This window comes from Megalops cyprinoides, chromosome 25, assembly GCF_013368585.1.
Source record: "Megalops cyprinoides isolate fMegCyp1 chromosome 25, fMegCyp1.pri, whole genome shotgun sequence".
In the NCBI taxonomy this organism is placed as follows: domain Eukaryota; kingdom Metazoa; phylum Chordata; class Actinopteri; order Elopiformes; family Megalopidae; genus Megalops; species Megalops cyprinoides.
This window is the reverse complement of record NC_050607.1, coordinates 7,513,121-7,527,989: the sequence shown is the minus strand read 5'-3', so window position 1 is coordinate 7,527,989 and position 14,869 is coordinate 7,513,121. Positions and strand designations below refer to the sequence as shown.

General features: G+C 46.0%; 1 protein-coding gene across 1 annotated transcript in view; it reads right to left on the bottom strand.

Moving 5' to 3' along the window:
• The window catches only part of LOC118771897 (plexin-A4-like), a 152,869-nt gene that overhangs the window by 117,610 nt on the left and 20,390 nt on the right, over positions 1–14,869 (bottom strand). The window contains exon 3 of the mRNA XM_036520044.1: positions 11,962–12,144. Coding sequence (XP_036375937.1) covers positions 11,962–12,144 — 183 coding nt within the window. The remainder of the gene's footprint in view (positions 1–11,961; positions 12,145–14,869) is intronic.

The window sequence follows — 14,869 nt, the reverse complement described above, 5'->3', positions numbered from 1 at the left end:
ACGGTGGAGTATCCCACAGACTCCTCTTTGGAGTGGTGAAGCATTAACACATGTGACTGATTTGGGGCGGGGCACAGTGCTATGGATGTCCAAGGGGAAAGTACTGGAGTCCTGGTCCAATACATTATCCTAAGAACATATCGCATTGGGACACCTGCTCCAAGTGAGAGAGCAGATATACAGTTATTAGACTGGTCCCTGCCAGGTCCAATCAAGTGAGAAAATATATGCATGGGCATGTGTGTATGTGTACATGTGTAGATGTCCTTGTAGATTTTTCTCACCAATTAGTGGGTGAGATTCCTGCTACCCACAATCCCCTAGGAGCACTGGTGTAGAAAGGTTGATGAGAGTGCCTTGCCTACATTCAAGGTGTTGTTAACATCTGTTAGGCTACCTGAGAAAGTCACTCTGCCCCCTCGTAACAGGTGGCATCTTACACACTGCGACATGACCCCACCTCCTCCACCTTCTGCAGTCCTAGTTAGGACCTAGCATACTGGGTGGGAACAAGGAAGCTCCTCCCACATGGCGCAGTCTCTGAACGGCAGGGAACACATTCACACCAATCACTGATCTTCCCCTCTCACACTAATCACTGACCCTCCCCTCTCACACTAATCACTGATCTTCCCCTCTCACACTAATCACTGATCTTCCCCTCTCACACTAATCACTGACCTTCCCCTTTCACACTAATCACTGACCTTCCCCTCTCACGGTAATCACTGACCTTCCCCTCTCACACTAATCACTGACCTTCCCCTCTCACACTAATCACTGACCTTCCCCTCTCACACTAATCACTGACCTTCCCCTCTCACAGTAATCACTGATCTTCCCCTCTCACACTAATCACTGACCTTCCCCTCTCACACTAATCACTGACCTTCCCCTCTCACACTAATCACTGACCTTCCCCTCTCACACTAATCACTGACCTTCCCCTCTCACAGTAATCACTGACCTTCCCCTCTCACACTAATCACTGATCTTCCCCTTTCACACTAATCACTGACCTTCCCCTCTCACAGTAATCACTGATCTTCCCCTCTCACACTAATCACTGACCTTCCCCTCTCACACTAATCACTGACCTTCCCCTCTCACACTAATCACTGACCTTCCCCTCTCACAGTAATCACTGATCTTCCCCTCTTTTAGGGTTGTAGATGGCAGAAAGTCATTTCTGCAGGTTTCAACACGTCTGTCCGTGTGTGTGTGTGTGTGTGTGTGTTTGATTATAAACTGTTTCAGACAACAAAGCACACTGTCCCACATCCCCTGATACATTGTTCATATTTTCAATATAGCTTCTCTCCTCACTTCCCATCAAGAGAGTATTAGTCTGAAAGTGGTAATCGGTGTAGTACACACACACACACACACACACACACACACGCGCACACACGCACACGCACACACACATGCACACACTCTTCGCCAAGCTGTTTCCCCTCCTTGTTGCTGGATGAGTAAGAGACTGACCCAGTTGTGAGTGTACCCATATTCCCATCTGCTTTCTCCCGGAGGCCCACGGTGGACCCTGATTGGCTGCTGGAAGCTCACCTGCAGTCTGTGGCCTGTCCTCTGCAGTTACACTGACGTCTGCAGAGCAGAGTGTAGGAATTAAGCACCACTGGAGAAACGCCAACTCCAGAGAGAGAAAGAAGGAGAAAGAGATGGAGAGGGAGAGGGGGAGAGGGAGAGGGAGAGGGAGAGAAGGAAAGAGAGATGAAATAGAAAGAGACAGACATGGGAGAAACAGGGAAGTGGCAGTCCTTATGCTAGTCATTTATACAGTATACCTGTGTATCAGCTGACCATGAGGTTCACTGTCTCCAGGGAGCAGGGACTGTAACAGATACTTGGATATACTGTAGGTGTAAGTGCATTGAGATGGTAGAGTCTAGTAGAGGACGAATGTGAAAACAGTAAGGTTTAAAACTACTAAAGGGCCCATGCTGACATCATGTGAGAAGGATGAGAAAAGATGTGAGAGGCAGGTGAGACTCTGTGGCAGGTATCACACGTGCACTCAGTGACACACCCAAACCTCCATGCACGCACACACACTGCACAGACTACACACCCCCTGCCCCCCCCATCACACACACTCCAAAGCCCTGGTGTCAGCCAAAGAGCGTGTTAATGTACAGTACCAGTCAAAAGTTTGGACACACCTACTCATTTTCTTTACATACAACAAAACTATGAAATAAAAACTGGAATTATGCAGTGACCAAAAAAGTGTTAAACAAATCAAAATTTACCTTATATTTTGGACTCCTCAAAGTAGCCAATTTTTTTTTTTGGGAGAAATTAATAGATAGCCATCAACCTTACTATTTTTAATTGTCTAAGAAACAAATTTCAAGCATGTAAGCATAAATCTTTACATCAAAATGTCTTTGAATACATGTTACCCATCATCTTAATCAGGTATGTCCAAACGTTTGACTGGTACTGTATAAATGTGTCTGGAACATAATGGAGCAAAAATGAATGTCTGCATCAGAAAATGAAATATATTGATTACTCCTGTAAATAATGAATAATCATCCCAAGGCATTATGAAATCTACTGATTTTGAGTACTGGTGATTAATGATTGATAATTTGATTTCCGCTTGTGAAAATATGTTAAGGAAAAATATTCCCATTTGCCATTGATGCATGCGAGGCAAAGTTTGAAGACTAATTAATACAATGCAAGTTTTAGCTCGCCGAAAAAGATTTGAATAACCTTCCTGGAGCAGCATTTAATTAAAACATCAGCTTTGGTTTTAATTAAAGGTTTGAGAGAACATTCACAGTCTGCTACACAGAGTAATTGGTGTAAGGTTAAGCAGATATTAAGTCTTTTAGCACGTCAGATCTCTATCTACCGGAAAAGACTTCAGACACAGGCCTGTAGCTCAGAACTCAGCCAACTCAGCCAATAACTCTGAGCTTAGGTCTCACATTGGGAGCTGCAAATGAGCCAATCACAGTCAAGCTCCTCCCCTCCCCTGAGCCATTGGTGCAGGCTTTATGGTGGTCAGATGTGTACCTCTGATTGTTTGGCTTGTGTTTGCTGACAGTGGTTTCAGTGACATTGTGTCTGGATGTGTTTCACTGCACTGTGTAATTTTTAGCTGTGCACGGCCAGTTGTGTTTTTTAGAGCAGTGACACAGTGCAGGAGGAGCAGTGACACAGTCCAGTTATTGCAGTGACACAGTGCAGTTATTGCAGTGACACAGTGCAGTTATTGCAGTGACGCAGTGCAGTTATTGCAGTGACACAGTCTAGTTAGTGCAGTGACACAGTCCAGTTAGTGCAGTGACACAGTCCAGTTAGTGCAGTGACACAGTGCAGTTATTGCAGTGACACAGTGCAGTTATTGCAGTGACACAGTGCTGTTACTGCAGTGACACAGTGCAGTTATTGTAGTGACACAGTGCTGTTACTGCAGTGACACAGTGCAGTTATTGCAGTGACACAGTGCAGTTATTGCAGTGACACAGTGCAGTTATTGCAGTGACACAGTGCTGTTACTGCAGTGACACAGTGCAGTTATTGCACTGACACAGTGTAGTTGTAAATGAATAAAACTGAAACCTATGTAAGTCGCTGTGGATAAGAACGCCTGCTTAATGACAATAACGTAACGTAATGTACCGTAATGTAAGGTGGTCCAGCTGTAGTGCTAATTCCAGGGGTCCACGAGGATGATGAGCTCTGCCCTTAATGCGGCCTCTCACGTTAAATTTGAAACGAGGACCTCTCCTATGCAGACTTTATGTGGACGAGGTCAGATGTCAACAGGCCTCAGAGAGCCAAGCTAAGATGCACACTCTTCACCTTCTCTCATTTCCCATGGTTCCACTCTGAACATCAATCACTGACAAAAAAACTCCAACACACTACATCAATATATCCCATTACAACATTACATCACATTACACAATACATCAGCAACCCACAGACTGCTTGTCATCTGGAAGCCAAGGATGTTGTGTTGCCAGCTGGTATTTATCACTGAGGCTTGAGTGACAGTATCAATCCATTTATCAGAAGGTCAATTAAATACCTCATTCGCTGAGAGGAATCAAGTCCCATCGTTGGTCTGGGGGAGGCATTATTTGCATCAATGGAGTTTCCTGGATTGGTCAAGGGGAGTGATTATGCGTACATTTGGATCAATGGAGTTACCTAGTTGGCTCAGAGGAGTGAGTACATTACATTACATTGCATTACATTATTGACATTTCATAGATGCTTTTATCCAGAACAACATGCATACGTTACAATTTTTACATGATGCCCATTTACAAAGTGAAATATTTACTGAGGCACTTCTGGGTTAAGTGCCCTACCCAAGGGTACAGCAGCAGTGCCCCAGCAGGGTTCCTTACCACTATACTACACTGCTGCCCACAGTACGGTGCAGAATGCAAAAAAGTATGATCCAATAATAAAATTGCAACATTTTCTTTTCATTTTATTGTGTAATACATGCTGCCATGTATTTTTGTGAAACCATGTTGCCACTGTGACTCTCCCCACCACCACCAAAAAAAAAGACGCATCTCTGATCAATGATACAAGAGCCCAAAATGCCAGTGAAGGGGTGCCCTAATCGGGCTGTTTACTGAGACCGAAATCTGTTTCCAGTGGTTCATAATGAAATGCCGGGCTCAAAGCCCTTAAATGAAATTAAATGGCTTGTAAAACGCCAGCTTGGCAGCTCTGCTGGAGGGCCAACCCACACATGCTAACTATGGCCACAGTCCTCCCTCAGCCATTACGCAACACGACTCCCCTCTCACACGTGCACACACACACACACACACACACACACACACACACACACACACACACACACACACACACGCACGCACACGCACGCACGCACACACACACACGCACGCACACACACGCACACACACATACATGCACACACACACGCGCAAACACGCACACACGTGCACACACACACACACACATGCACACACACACACACACACACACAGATCCACACATGCACACACCCACATGTGCACGCACACACACACGCACGCACGCACACACACGCACACACACACACACACACGCACACACGCGCACACACACACGCGCACACACGCACGCACACACACACACACACAGATCCACACATGCACACACATGCACACACACATACATGCACACACACACACACGCACGCACACAGGCACACGCACACACACGGCCTCCGGTGTTGACTCACTCCAATCAGAGCAGCCCTCGGCTCCCGCCGCACAATGGGACACTTTGCTCAGTTCCGTTCCCGACGCGCTCGCCGAGACGCCGGCTCACATTACTGAGTCATGCCACTCAAATCATTGACTGAATCAGCCTTCATTTTCATCTTTATTATGAATTTATAGAGAGGGAAACATTCGCGAGAGGCCTCGCTCTCTCTTTCAAGGATTCAAGCTGACTTCATCAGCGTGATGAAGGAGTCAGCCAGTGTTGCCAAAGCAGTGAGGAAAACAGGAACATAAAAGACCCTCCTCCTCCCCTCATTCCCCCTCTCATTGCCTCTCTCATTCAGCATAAATGGCCCTGTATAGCCATGCCCTGCCACGCTGAGGTGCTCTGTGGCGCTGGTGGGGTTGTTTGTCCTACCCGACCAGAACCTGCAGTTTTCCCACTGTCATGGAAATTAAATTATTCCTAGCTTGAGAAGATGCATTGAATCTATTTCCTTATTCAGCGCCAATGTTCCAGACAGAAACTTAAGAAGCCGTTTATGTTGCTGCCTGTTAGTGTAGTGAAGTTTAGAACCAGAGGACCACCGGGCTGTGTTCTGGGACCCTTGTACCGGGTTTGAATCGTATAGCTGTTTAATTCATCCCTGCGTGCATTATTGTTGAATTTCTCTGTCCTTGCAGAATGGTCATGCAGAATTCTGCAAGCAGAATTTTGGGATTCAGCAGGGTATTTTTCCCATTAGTTTCATTTTGCTGGATGACATTATTGCAGGACATTATACAAGACATTTATATCAGGTTGTAAAGGGAATACTTGTTTCTGATTGCATAGTAAGTTGTTGGCTTTTTCTTTTAACACATTGACTACCAGATCATATCTCCCTGATGCACTGATTGCCAGTCTGCAGTTATGATAACTGAGTGTATATTCTAAGGCTTTCTTTCCTAGAGTAAACATAATATGCTTTCCTAAGATCTGTGTTCTTCATACAGGACCACAGTCTTTGGCTTTATAAATTTTATTACCAGAGCCCAATTCTTGCAGTATTGGTCCAGCAGATTCAGTTAAATCATTGGGATAATTATGAAAGTCTTGGACATCAAAACTATACTTCACTTTTTTGACTAATTTTATTTTGCTCTTGTTTTATACTCATAATATTAGTTAAGTCAAACTTTGCCCACTACACCAGTCTGTAGAATAGGAACTCTCAGTTCTTATCGTCTGTCAGTCTGTCTCACTCCCCCTCTCTCGGTCTTTCCCTGTTATGTTTTAAAAGAAGACTCATTTGCAGCATCGACAGATTTGTAATAGAAATTCCAATTTCTGCTGCAGAATTTTGAGTTGTTAAGACTGTACGAGACATTTCTACATCTTCACAAATGGTGGGGAGAGGCCGAATGTTTAATTTTTACCAGGAGTAAGCCCCGCCCCTTCTCCGTGCAGTAGCATTAAGCCCCGCCCCTCTCTGTACCGTATCTGGAGGGGAGCGGCAGATGAAAGGGGAGACTGTTGTGGGTTAAGCCTGAAGAATGCCGTTCCCCATGATCCCATCTCTCTCTCCCTCTGCCTCCCTCCCTCGCCCTCTTTCTCTCAGCCTCTCTCTCTCTCTCTCTCTCTGTCTTTGTTGCCCTCCCTCTCCCCCACGCCTGGCTCAGAATAACAAGGACACAGAGGATAAGTCTGACAGGCCTTTCTATGTGCGGCTCTGAATCCATTAAGAGCCCATTCTATCGTTCCGCTTCTTATTTGCGGGGTAGCATTTTCTGACATAACAAGCACCCCCACAACCCCCCATCCTTCCCACCCGGCACCAGCACCACCCCCTCCCCAAATCGCCCATGCATCTGCCACCCCTCTCCCCTGGCAAACACCCCCCCCCACTTCAGAGAGACTGAGGGAATTTGAGTTTGGATGGAGGCCAGTGTCAATGGGCCTGGAACAGCAATGCCTTGCGTTTGTGTCATAGCCTGAGGGAAAGTACTACGAGCACTGAGTCTGCAGAACGATCACATTACACCTCACACTTTGATCAATTATTTACACACACAGTCCACGCGTGTTTACAAATTGCATGTCTGTCTCCCGGTTATTGCTGTTAGCACGCATGTTCACTGTAATAATACACATGTATTATCTTTATGTATTATAAAGTATTTATGTGTTGGCCAAGGTAGTTTGCCGTTCGAGAATTGCATCAAGATAGTTATCAGCAAGGCAGCTGAGAAGAATCACTGCTTTGCACTGCATGGCTAATGGAAGCCAAGTCTCTTGCTAGCCTTGCTAATATTGTAGTCATTGGAAACATTTTTTAGTCTGAGGAAATATGGCTGGACAGCCACCTGAACAGCTGGTCCAAGAAGACAGAACAGCTGGTCCTCTCTCATGAATCATGGGGTAGACTTTTTTTTATTTAACCCTGCCTTAACCAGGAAACTCAGCTGACAGCTCATTTCTAATTGGCAATGACAACCTGTAGAACAGAGATTAGAGAGGGATAGCAAGGCATCGTGTAGTCAGGCAGGTGCTGGGTAGGAGAACTGTAAAAACGAGAGATATCTTTCGCTTTTGTGCTGTTGGAAAAAAATGGTGACCTTTCACTCATCGAAGATACTACTTTCTGCCAGCAAACCGCTCGTGCTTTAGATCGGAATCAAATATCACTGCTGCAAACCTGCCTGGCTTCAGTGAATCCCCTGACTCTGAGGGGTGAATATTCAGCACACAGGCATGTGTGCGCCACACACACACACACACACGCACAAAGAAGTCAAGCTGCTGCCCGCCGCACTGTTCAAGGTTAGCTGGTCATTGTATTGAGTGACCAGGTCTGATGCATTAGCACCTCAGCTTGCTATCTAAATCTAGGCCAGGGTCCGCTGCACACAGACCCACTGAAGTGCTCGAGCAGCGCGGGCCGAGAGCGGGAGGGAAACCATTTACCCTTGGCTCAACACCGCCTCGCTGACTGGAATTAATAGGGTTTTATCTCCTCTCCTCTCCAAGGACAACAAGCGTATGGACCAGTCACTCAGAGGTAACGAGAGTCACAAAAGCTCAGGCGAGAGGAGAGAGGGAGAGAGAAGAACAGAGAGTGCTGATGTTTAAGACGAGAGGATTCATTCTGTGTTTAAAAACTGCCGATGAATCTGTGGGGGGAGTTGGTTTGCATGCTGTAATTTTCTTTTTTTTTTTTTCTCCCTTATGTAATTATCTCCACAAGATATGATGGGTGACAGCTTTCAGCCTTGGTGCAGTGGCATGCACCCTGAATTTTTTAAAGAATAGAACAGGTTCTTTTTTTTATTTATTTTTAATGGCCTAGTGACAGAGGGAGAGATAGAAAGAGAGAGGGAGAGAGAGGGGAGGAAGAGCGAGTTCCAGAAGTTAAGCATTAGCTGATAAGGAGGGAGCAGAAGCCAGGTGACTCCCCAAAGAGACTCCTCTCCATGTAAGACTGCACCCTTCGTTCCCCACTGGGAAGACAGCAGTATTTCACTTAGTGAATCTGCCATGTAGCCATGTGAAAGAGGACAGCAGCAAGCTCCAACACACAATACCGCAGTAACTCTCACAGTGTAAAAATAGGCTCCGCAGACTTTCCATACGTGACAAACCGCCGCTGTACCGAGGTCAGCCACAATGCCACTGTGTGATATTGTCTGCTGCATCAGTACCCACAGCCTTTCTCAGGTTTCCAGTGTCAGGTGTCCCGGCTTTATACACACTGTGGTTCCGGTAGCTGCTTTCGGACGCTCAGTGACAGGAGGGGCAATGGCGGGAAAGAGGGCGGGGCTCGTGAGGAGGCGGGGCTCGCGAGGAGGCGGGGCTTGTGAGGAGGCGGACCGCGCAATGAACGCGTTCTCTCTGCGGTCCTCTCGCCTAACGCAACAACAACTCACACGCAGTTGTTCCACCCCCCCCGGTTCAGCTTATCAAAGGCCAACCATCAATATCATGTGAGACCACTGTTCGATCCAGCTTCCTGCATCTGTCCCAGTTCAATTCGGTTTGCTTTATTGACGTAACTAATTACAACACGGTATTGCCAAAGTGACAATGCCAATGCCACCATTTCCCTCTCCAAAGAGGGAATCATCTGTCATTTGGAAGAAACAGTGATGATGAACTAAATTTTCAGGTAAAATTACTCTTATTTTTGAGAATTTCTCACAGGATATGAGAAAATGCATACTCTGTCTCTTCCACACCTGTTGTGAAGTGACCACATGTTGGATATTTGGACAGCCATGATTTTTTGGTGCCTGTTTTTCAATGGCTACGCTGGTCACTGGGCCTGCACTTGCTAACGGCTTTCTGTCTCTAACAGAGAAAAGACACTCTGCTTATGACTGTTCTGTTTTCAGAGCCCAATAGCAATTAAACTGCAATTAAGTTTTGCAATTTGTTTTCATAATCCCAGTGTTCCAGATGTGATATGTTTTTTTTTGTTTGTTTTATAATTTGCTTTACTGTGATTTGTACTTTCTAATTAGCTGCTGGTCAGGGGGCGGTGTGTGTTAGCTGTTACTGGGTTGGTTTCAGAACCAGCTGACTGATAGGGCTCCATTTTGAGCTCAGCTCTTGGGGCTTGAAATGCCTTAATTTTCAATGTTATGGGGACTTAATTTTAGACGTAATTTAATTAACTTAATTAACAAATGTCAAACTCTGCTGTTTGAAGGGGCAACTCTTCTCCCTCACATCCCAAAATGCAACACTTTGCTAATTTCAGTGCTGGAAGCTTGCCTATGTCCCACAATTCAGTGCTCCCCTGCTGCTGGTATTCAGCAACAGAAAACACTGGGAAGGTACCAGTTGGCTCCTCTACATCTGAGGATCACGCTGACGTGTCATTAACCCTGTCTAATCGCACCATCGCAGTTCTGGGGGGATCTTTTTCTCCCAGTACTGGTCAAAGTTTAGATTTCGAACACTGTGATATTAAGTTCCACCACAACTGTAATTCAAAATCAGCCGGCTCCCGCTTGCTTCATTATATCATAAAAACTATTTCCACTAATGCTAATATTTACTGCTCTCCCTATCATAAAAATATAGATCTAAGGTCATTAAAGCTTATATTTACTCCTCCCAATATGCTCGTCAGTAGACACTAAATAATGTTTTAAAATGTACCATGGGGCTATAACTCATTAGCCATTAAGAGGGGCTATAACAACATTGATTTATGGTCACACGTTGAGTCTTTTATTGGTTTGCTTTGTTCTACTACCGGTGACATCACACGATGCTTTCTGACACAGCAGACAGGCAATCACTTAAAGAGGATCAGAACGCATTTGTCTTCATCAAAAGAGAAACACAAAAAGACAGCGTGTTTCGCGCGCGTGCGTTCTGAGTTCTTTCCCTTTCTTTGTTCGTCCTTGTTTGTTCTAGCTCTAATCACTTCTGCACGCTTTTCACTCAGCAGAACGAAGGAACAGTGAAACCAAACGGTGCCGTCCGACTTCGGCCCCAGTAAAGGCAGGAAAAAAAGCCCACGTGGGATTACTGCAATCGCTCCGGCTCCGAGTCTCTTCTGTTTTCTGCGACCGTTTCACCAGATTTGGATCGTGTCTGAAGGGACTCCAAATCCACCGTGACAGTGCAGCACGCCGAGGAACACGCCTGCGACTCTACAGACTCAACAACAACTACGACCAGTCAAACACTCTGTTCCACACACACTCACACTTTTTCTCTCTCTCTCTCTCTCACACTCACACTCACGCACACACTCTCACACTCTCTCGCTCTCTCTCACACTCACACTCACACACACATTCGCAAATACACAGTACCGGTCAAAAGTTTGGACATACCTACTCATAGAAGGGAAACAAAACTATGAAATAATGCAAATGGAATTATGCAGTTACCAAAAAATGTTAAATAAATGAAAAGTTGTATCTTATACTTTAGGTTCTTCAAAATAGGCATTTTTTTATTTTTGTTTTGGAAAGAAATTCATACATAGATAAATATAAATAGTGACACTGATGACTAAGAAACAAAGTTCAAGCATTTAAGCATAAGTCTTTAGATCAAAATGTCTTTAAGATAATGAGAAACATGCATTCAATCAGGTGTCCTCCAAACATTTGACTGGTACTATACATACAGGCATGCGTATAGACTGTATTCCTATAGGGCTCCCTGTTAGTCTCAGACACCACATGTCAATGGCCAAATAGGATAAAAGCCTCATTCAGGATCATCCGATTACAACCGAGTGGATCTTCCCTGGGGCAGGGGGCACCAGTGTGGGCCCATATTGGTTTACTCTCTGAAGACTTGCCATCAATCAACCCTGGGTTCAGTGGTTCCTAGCCAGAGGGCATACTGTAATAAGTCACCTACAAACAAGGGTTTTCAGTCCATGGTTGCTTAATCTTAAAATGCCATACAAGTACATAACTGATTACATGAAGCATTTAACACACACAAAATAACACTCAAGTAAAGCCCAACCCCAAAAGAAGTTAATACCCAGGCACAAATACTTCAGTGATTAAACAGGTTAACCAGTTTTTCCTTCTCCCACAACATCGGTCCCAATGTAGGCAACCAATAGCCCAGCTATATCAGAAGTGAACGGGAAGAGGCCGCCCATGTCATAAACCAAAGAAAAGAGCCAATCTATATAAGCAGCCTATTGTATGAGCCCAACCACATCAGCAGCCAATGAGCAAATGAGCAGATGAGCCCAGTAGCTCCTACCTTCTTAAGACGCCCGCTCTGGGTGCCCACGAAGGCCAGCGAGTGGTTCTTGTAGACGTAGGCGATGACCGAGGTCATTTTGTCGGACTCCTCGGAGAAGAGGGGCATGCCCAGCACCATGTCCGACACTCCCAGGGGCGCGTTCATATCCAGCCCACAGAAGTTATCATCGATCGTCAGGAGCTGTGGCCAGACAGACAGACAGACAGGGAGAGGAAGACGGAGGGAGAGTGAGGGGACGAGTTCAAGGTTCTGTTCCGTTGCTCATTACTGTACAGCACTATCGCCATCATTAGTGTCATTATTAAATGATATGCATACACTCTATAGCACCTGAAACACTCTGCTTCCAAGTCCTCTTTGCTAAACACTGTGCCACACTGCTCTAAGTTTGCTTCACTTCCCTGGAGGTTGGAAGAAACAACAATGTGGTACTCCTGTGTGTAACACCATCAGGAGACCCTTGGGGGGAAAAAAACCCTGTCATTTCAGACAGAGCGACCTAATCTGAAAATAAGCAGGTGGCAGAGTGGCCATTACTGTGTCTGCTTTGAAGTTCAGGAAACGCCATTTTCAGGTATCAGGACAAGGTTTTCCTCCATAGGGTTCAGGCTGGATGTCCAATGCCGCTGTGTAGTTTTCAGACTGAATAGCAGACAAGTATCTGGGAATTTTGCACTCGCTAAAGTACAGGCCACGGCTAGCAACATCTGTGGTGTGTGCATACTTAAACAGCTCTTTAAAGAGTGAGCATGTGCAAGTGTATTTTACCTGTACATCTGGGTAAGTGTTTCCGTGTGTGGGAGTGCAGGAGCATGGTAGCGTGTGTGTGTGTGTGTGTGTGTGCACGCACTGAAAGACCAGACAGAAAGACCACTGAAAGACACATCATTGTGGCTCTGAGCACAGTGTACCAAGGAAACTGAGTCCCGAGCAGTGTGTAATTTAAAGAGAGGGGTGTGGGAGCACCGCTTTGTGATGGTTGAATCGTGAGACCATCATTGGTTGATGGATAAACCTCATCATCATTTTGTTTTTTGTTTTTTTTACCTGTTTGCTATCAACCCTTCATTTTCACTTCGGTTCTATCCGTCTGTTGTGAAAATGAGTTTCTGTCATTTCCCAGCTGAGCTGTGTGACTTGCTCTCTGATCACACAGCAAAAGGTGAATTCTCCTGACAACTGATTGATTTACTGATTATATGGAAGCTGAACGTAGTTACAGGGGGCGGAGACCACAACAACACTCCTATACAACACTGGAAGACTGCAGGAGCACTTCATTCTTGTGGGAGTGTTTTTATCCTGCCAGAGATTAGAGGACAGCGTCCTGGTTTCACATGTTAATTTTCTAAAACACTTTGGCAACGCTACATGACTTTTTGACACTATATGACCATGCAAATAAAGGCAATGAATCCTTGAAAGAGAGAGCGGGAGGAGACTGAAATAGAAGGAGAGAAAGAGAGGGAGAGGTTGAGAGAGAAGGAAATGAACATGGAGTTAAGAGAGCAGGTCTCTCTCTCGCTCTCTCTCGTTCTCTCTCTCTCTCTGCATCTGCTTATCTAACCAACCTGGAGTAATGGGGTCATTTAGACAGACATGGGAACATGACATATCTGCTCTCTGCCGTGTTAGTCTTTCTTCCACTGCCACCTGTCCTTCCTGGTACCCACGTCATCGTCAGCTGAACCGCCACATAAACTAGCCAAGACCAGGCCCATGCACCCCAACCTGACCCGTTCCGCTCTCGTTTCTGATTCGATTTCCAGCCACATGAATCTGTTAGCTGCCCTGTCAGAGAGGAGGGCGGCAGCGTGGCCTAGCGATAAGCTGCAGCGCTCGTAAGGAAAGGTTGCTGGTTCAATTCCCCGCTGGGACACTGCTGCTGTACCCTTGGACAAGGTCTTTAACCCAGACTTGCCTCAGCTGTATAAATGGATAACATGTAAAATCTGTAACCTATGTAACTCTCTCTGGATAGGATTGTCTGCTTAATGACAACAATGTAATGAAATAGGTATGGGGAACAGGTGAACAAGGCTTGGCTGGAGCATGAGTGTGAAGGAAACGGACACCTTCCTACTGAGGGAGGAGAGAAGGAAAGCCTCCTCTCCACGTTCCCCTTCCCGTTATTTACAGACCAGTCATCCCCATTTCTCATTCGTTGCCTCACGTGTCAGTCACGTTGTGTGAGACTTCCCTCTCCGTTTTCCTTTTCACAGCTCCATCACATTTCCAACAGAGCCAAACAGCAAACAGCAAAAAAAAAAAAAGCCCAAGCAAACAGCCCAAGGATCGCCATCCTCACACTCTCCTCCTCTCTCTCTCCATCCCTCTCTCCTCTCATCTCTCCATCTCTCCCTCCCTCCCACTCCCTGTCGCCTTCCCCCTCTCTTCTTTTTTTCTCTACCTCTCTCCATCCCCCTCTCTTCGTCGCTCTCTCTCTGCCTGGCTCGGTCCATCCCTGCCGTCTGTACCGAGGGTGTCTCGGTGTAAACACTCGCAGCAGTGAAAGAGCCGGTGGTGAATCCCCGGTGAACGCGCTCCTCCTCCTCCTCGGCGCTGTCTGTGCGAGGAGGCAGATATCAGGCTGCCTGCACAAAGCCGCAGCTCCTCTGAGAGTCCGCGCTCCGCCATGCCGGGTCTGCAGCTACAGAGCCGGGCTCCTCATTTGGCTGCTTTTTAACTCACATCTGCCCTGGATGGGAGGCTTTAGAGGGTTTAGTACCCTCTGGGGCAAAGGGGGCAACTGCCCATGTGGTATGCAGTGCATGCGCACACACACACACACACACACACACACATACATACACTCACACACGTATACACACATGCATGCTCTCTCTCGCACATACACACACCTTTTTATTTTAATAGCAGACAAAGCACATAATTATATTTTCAT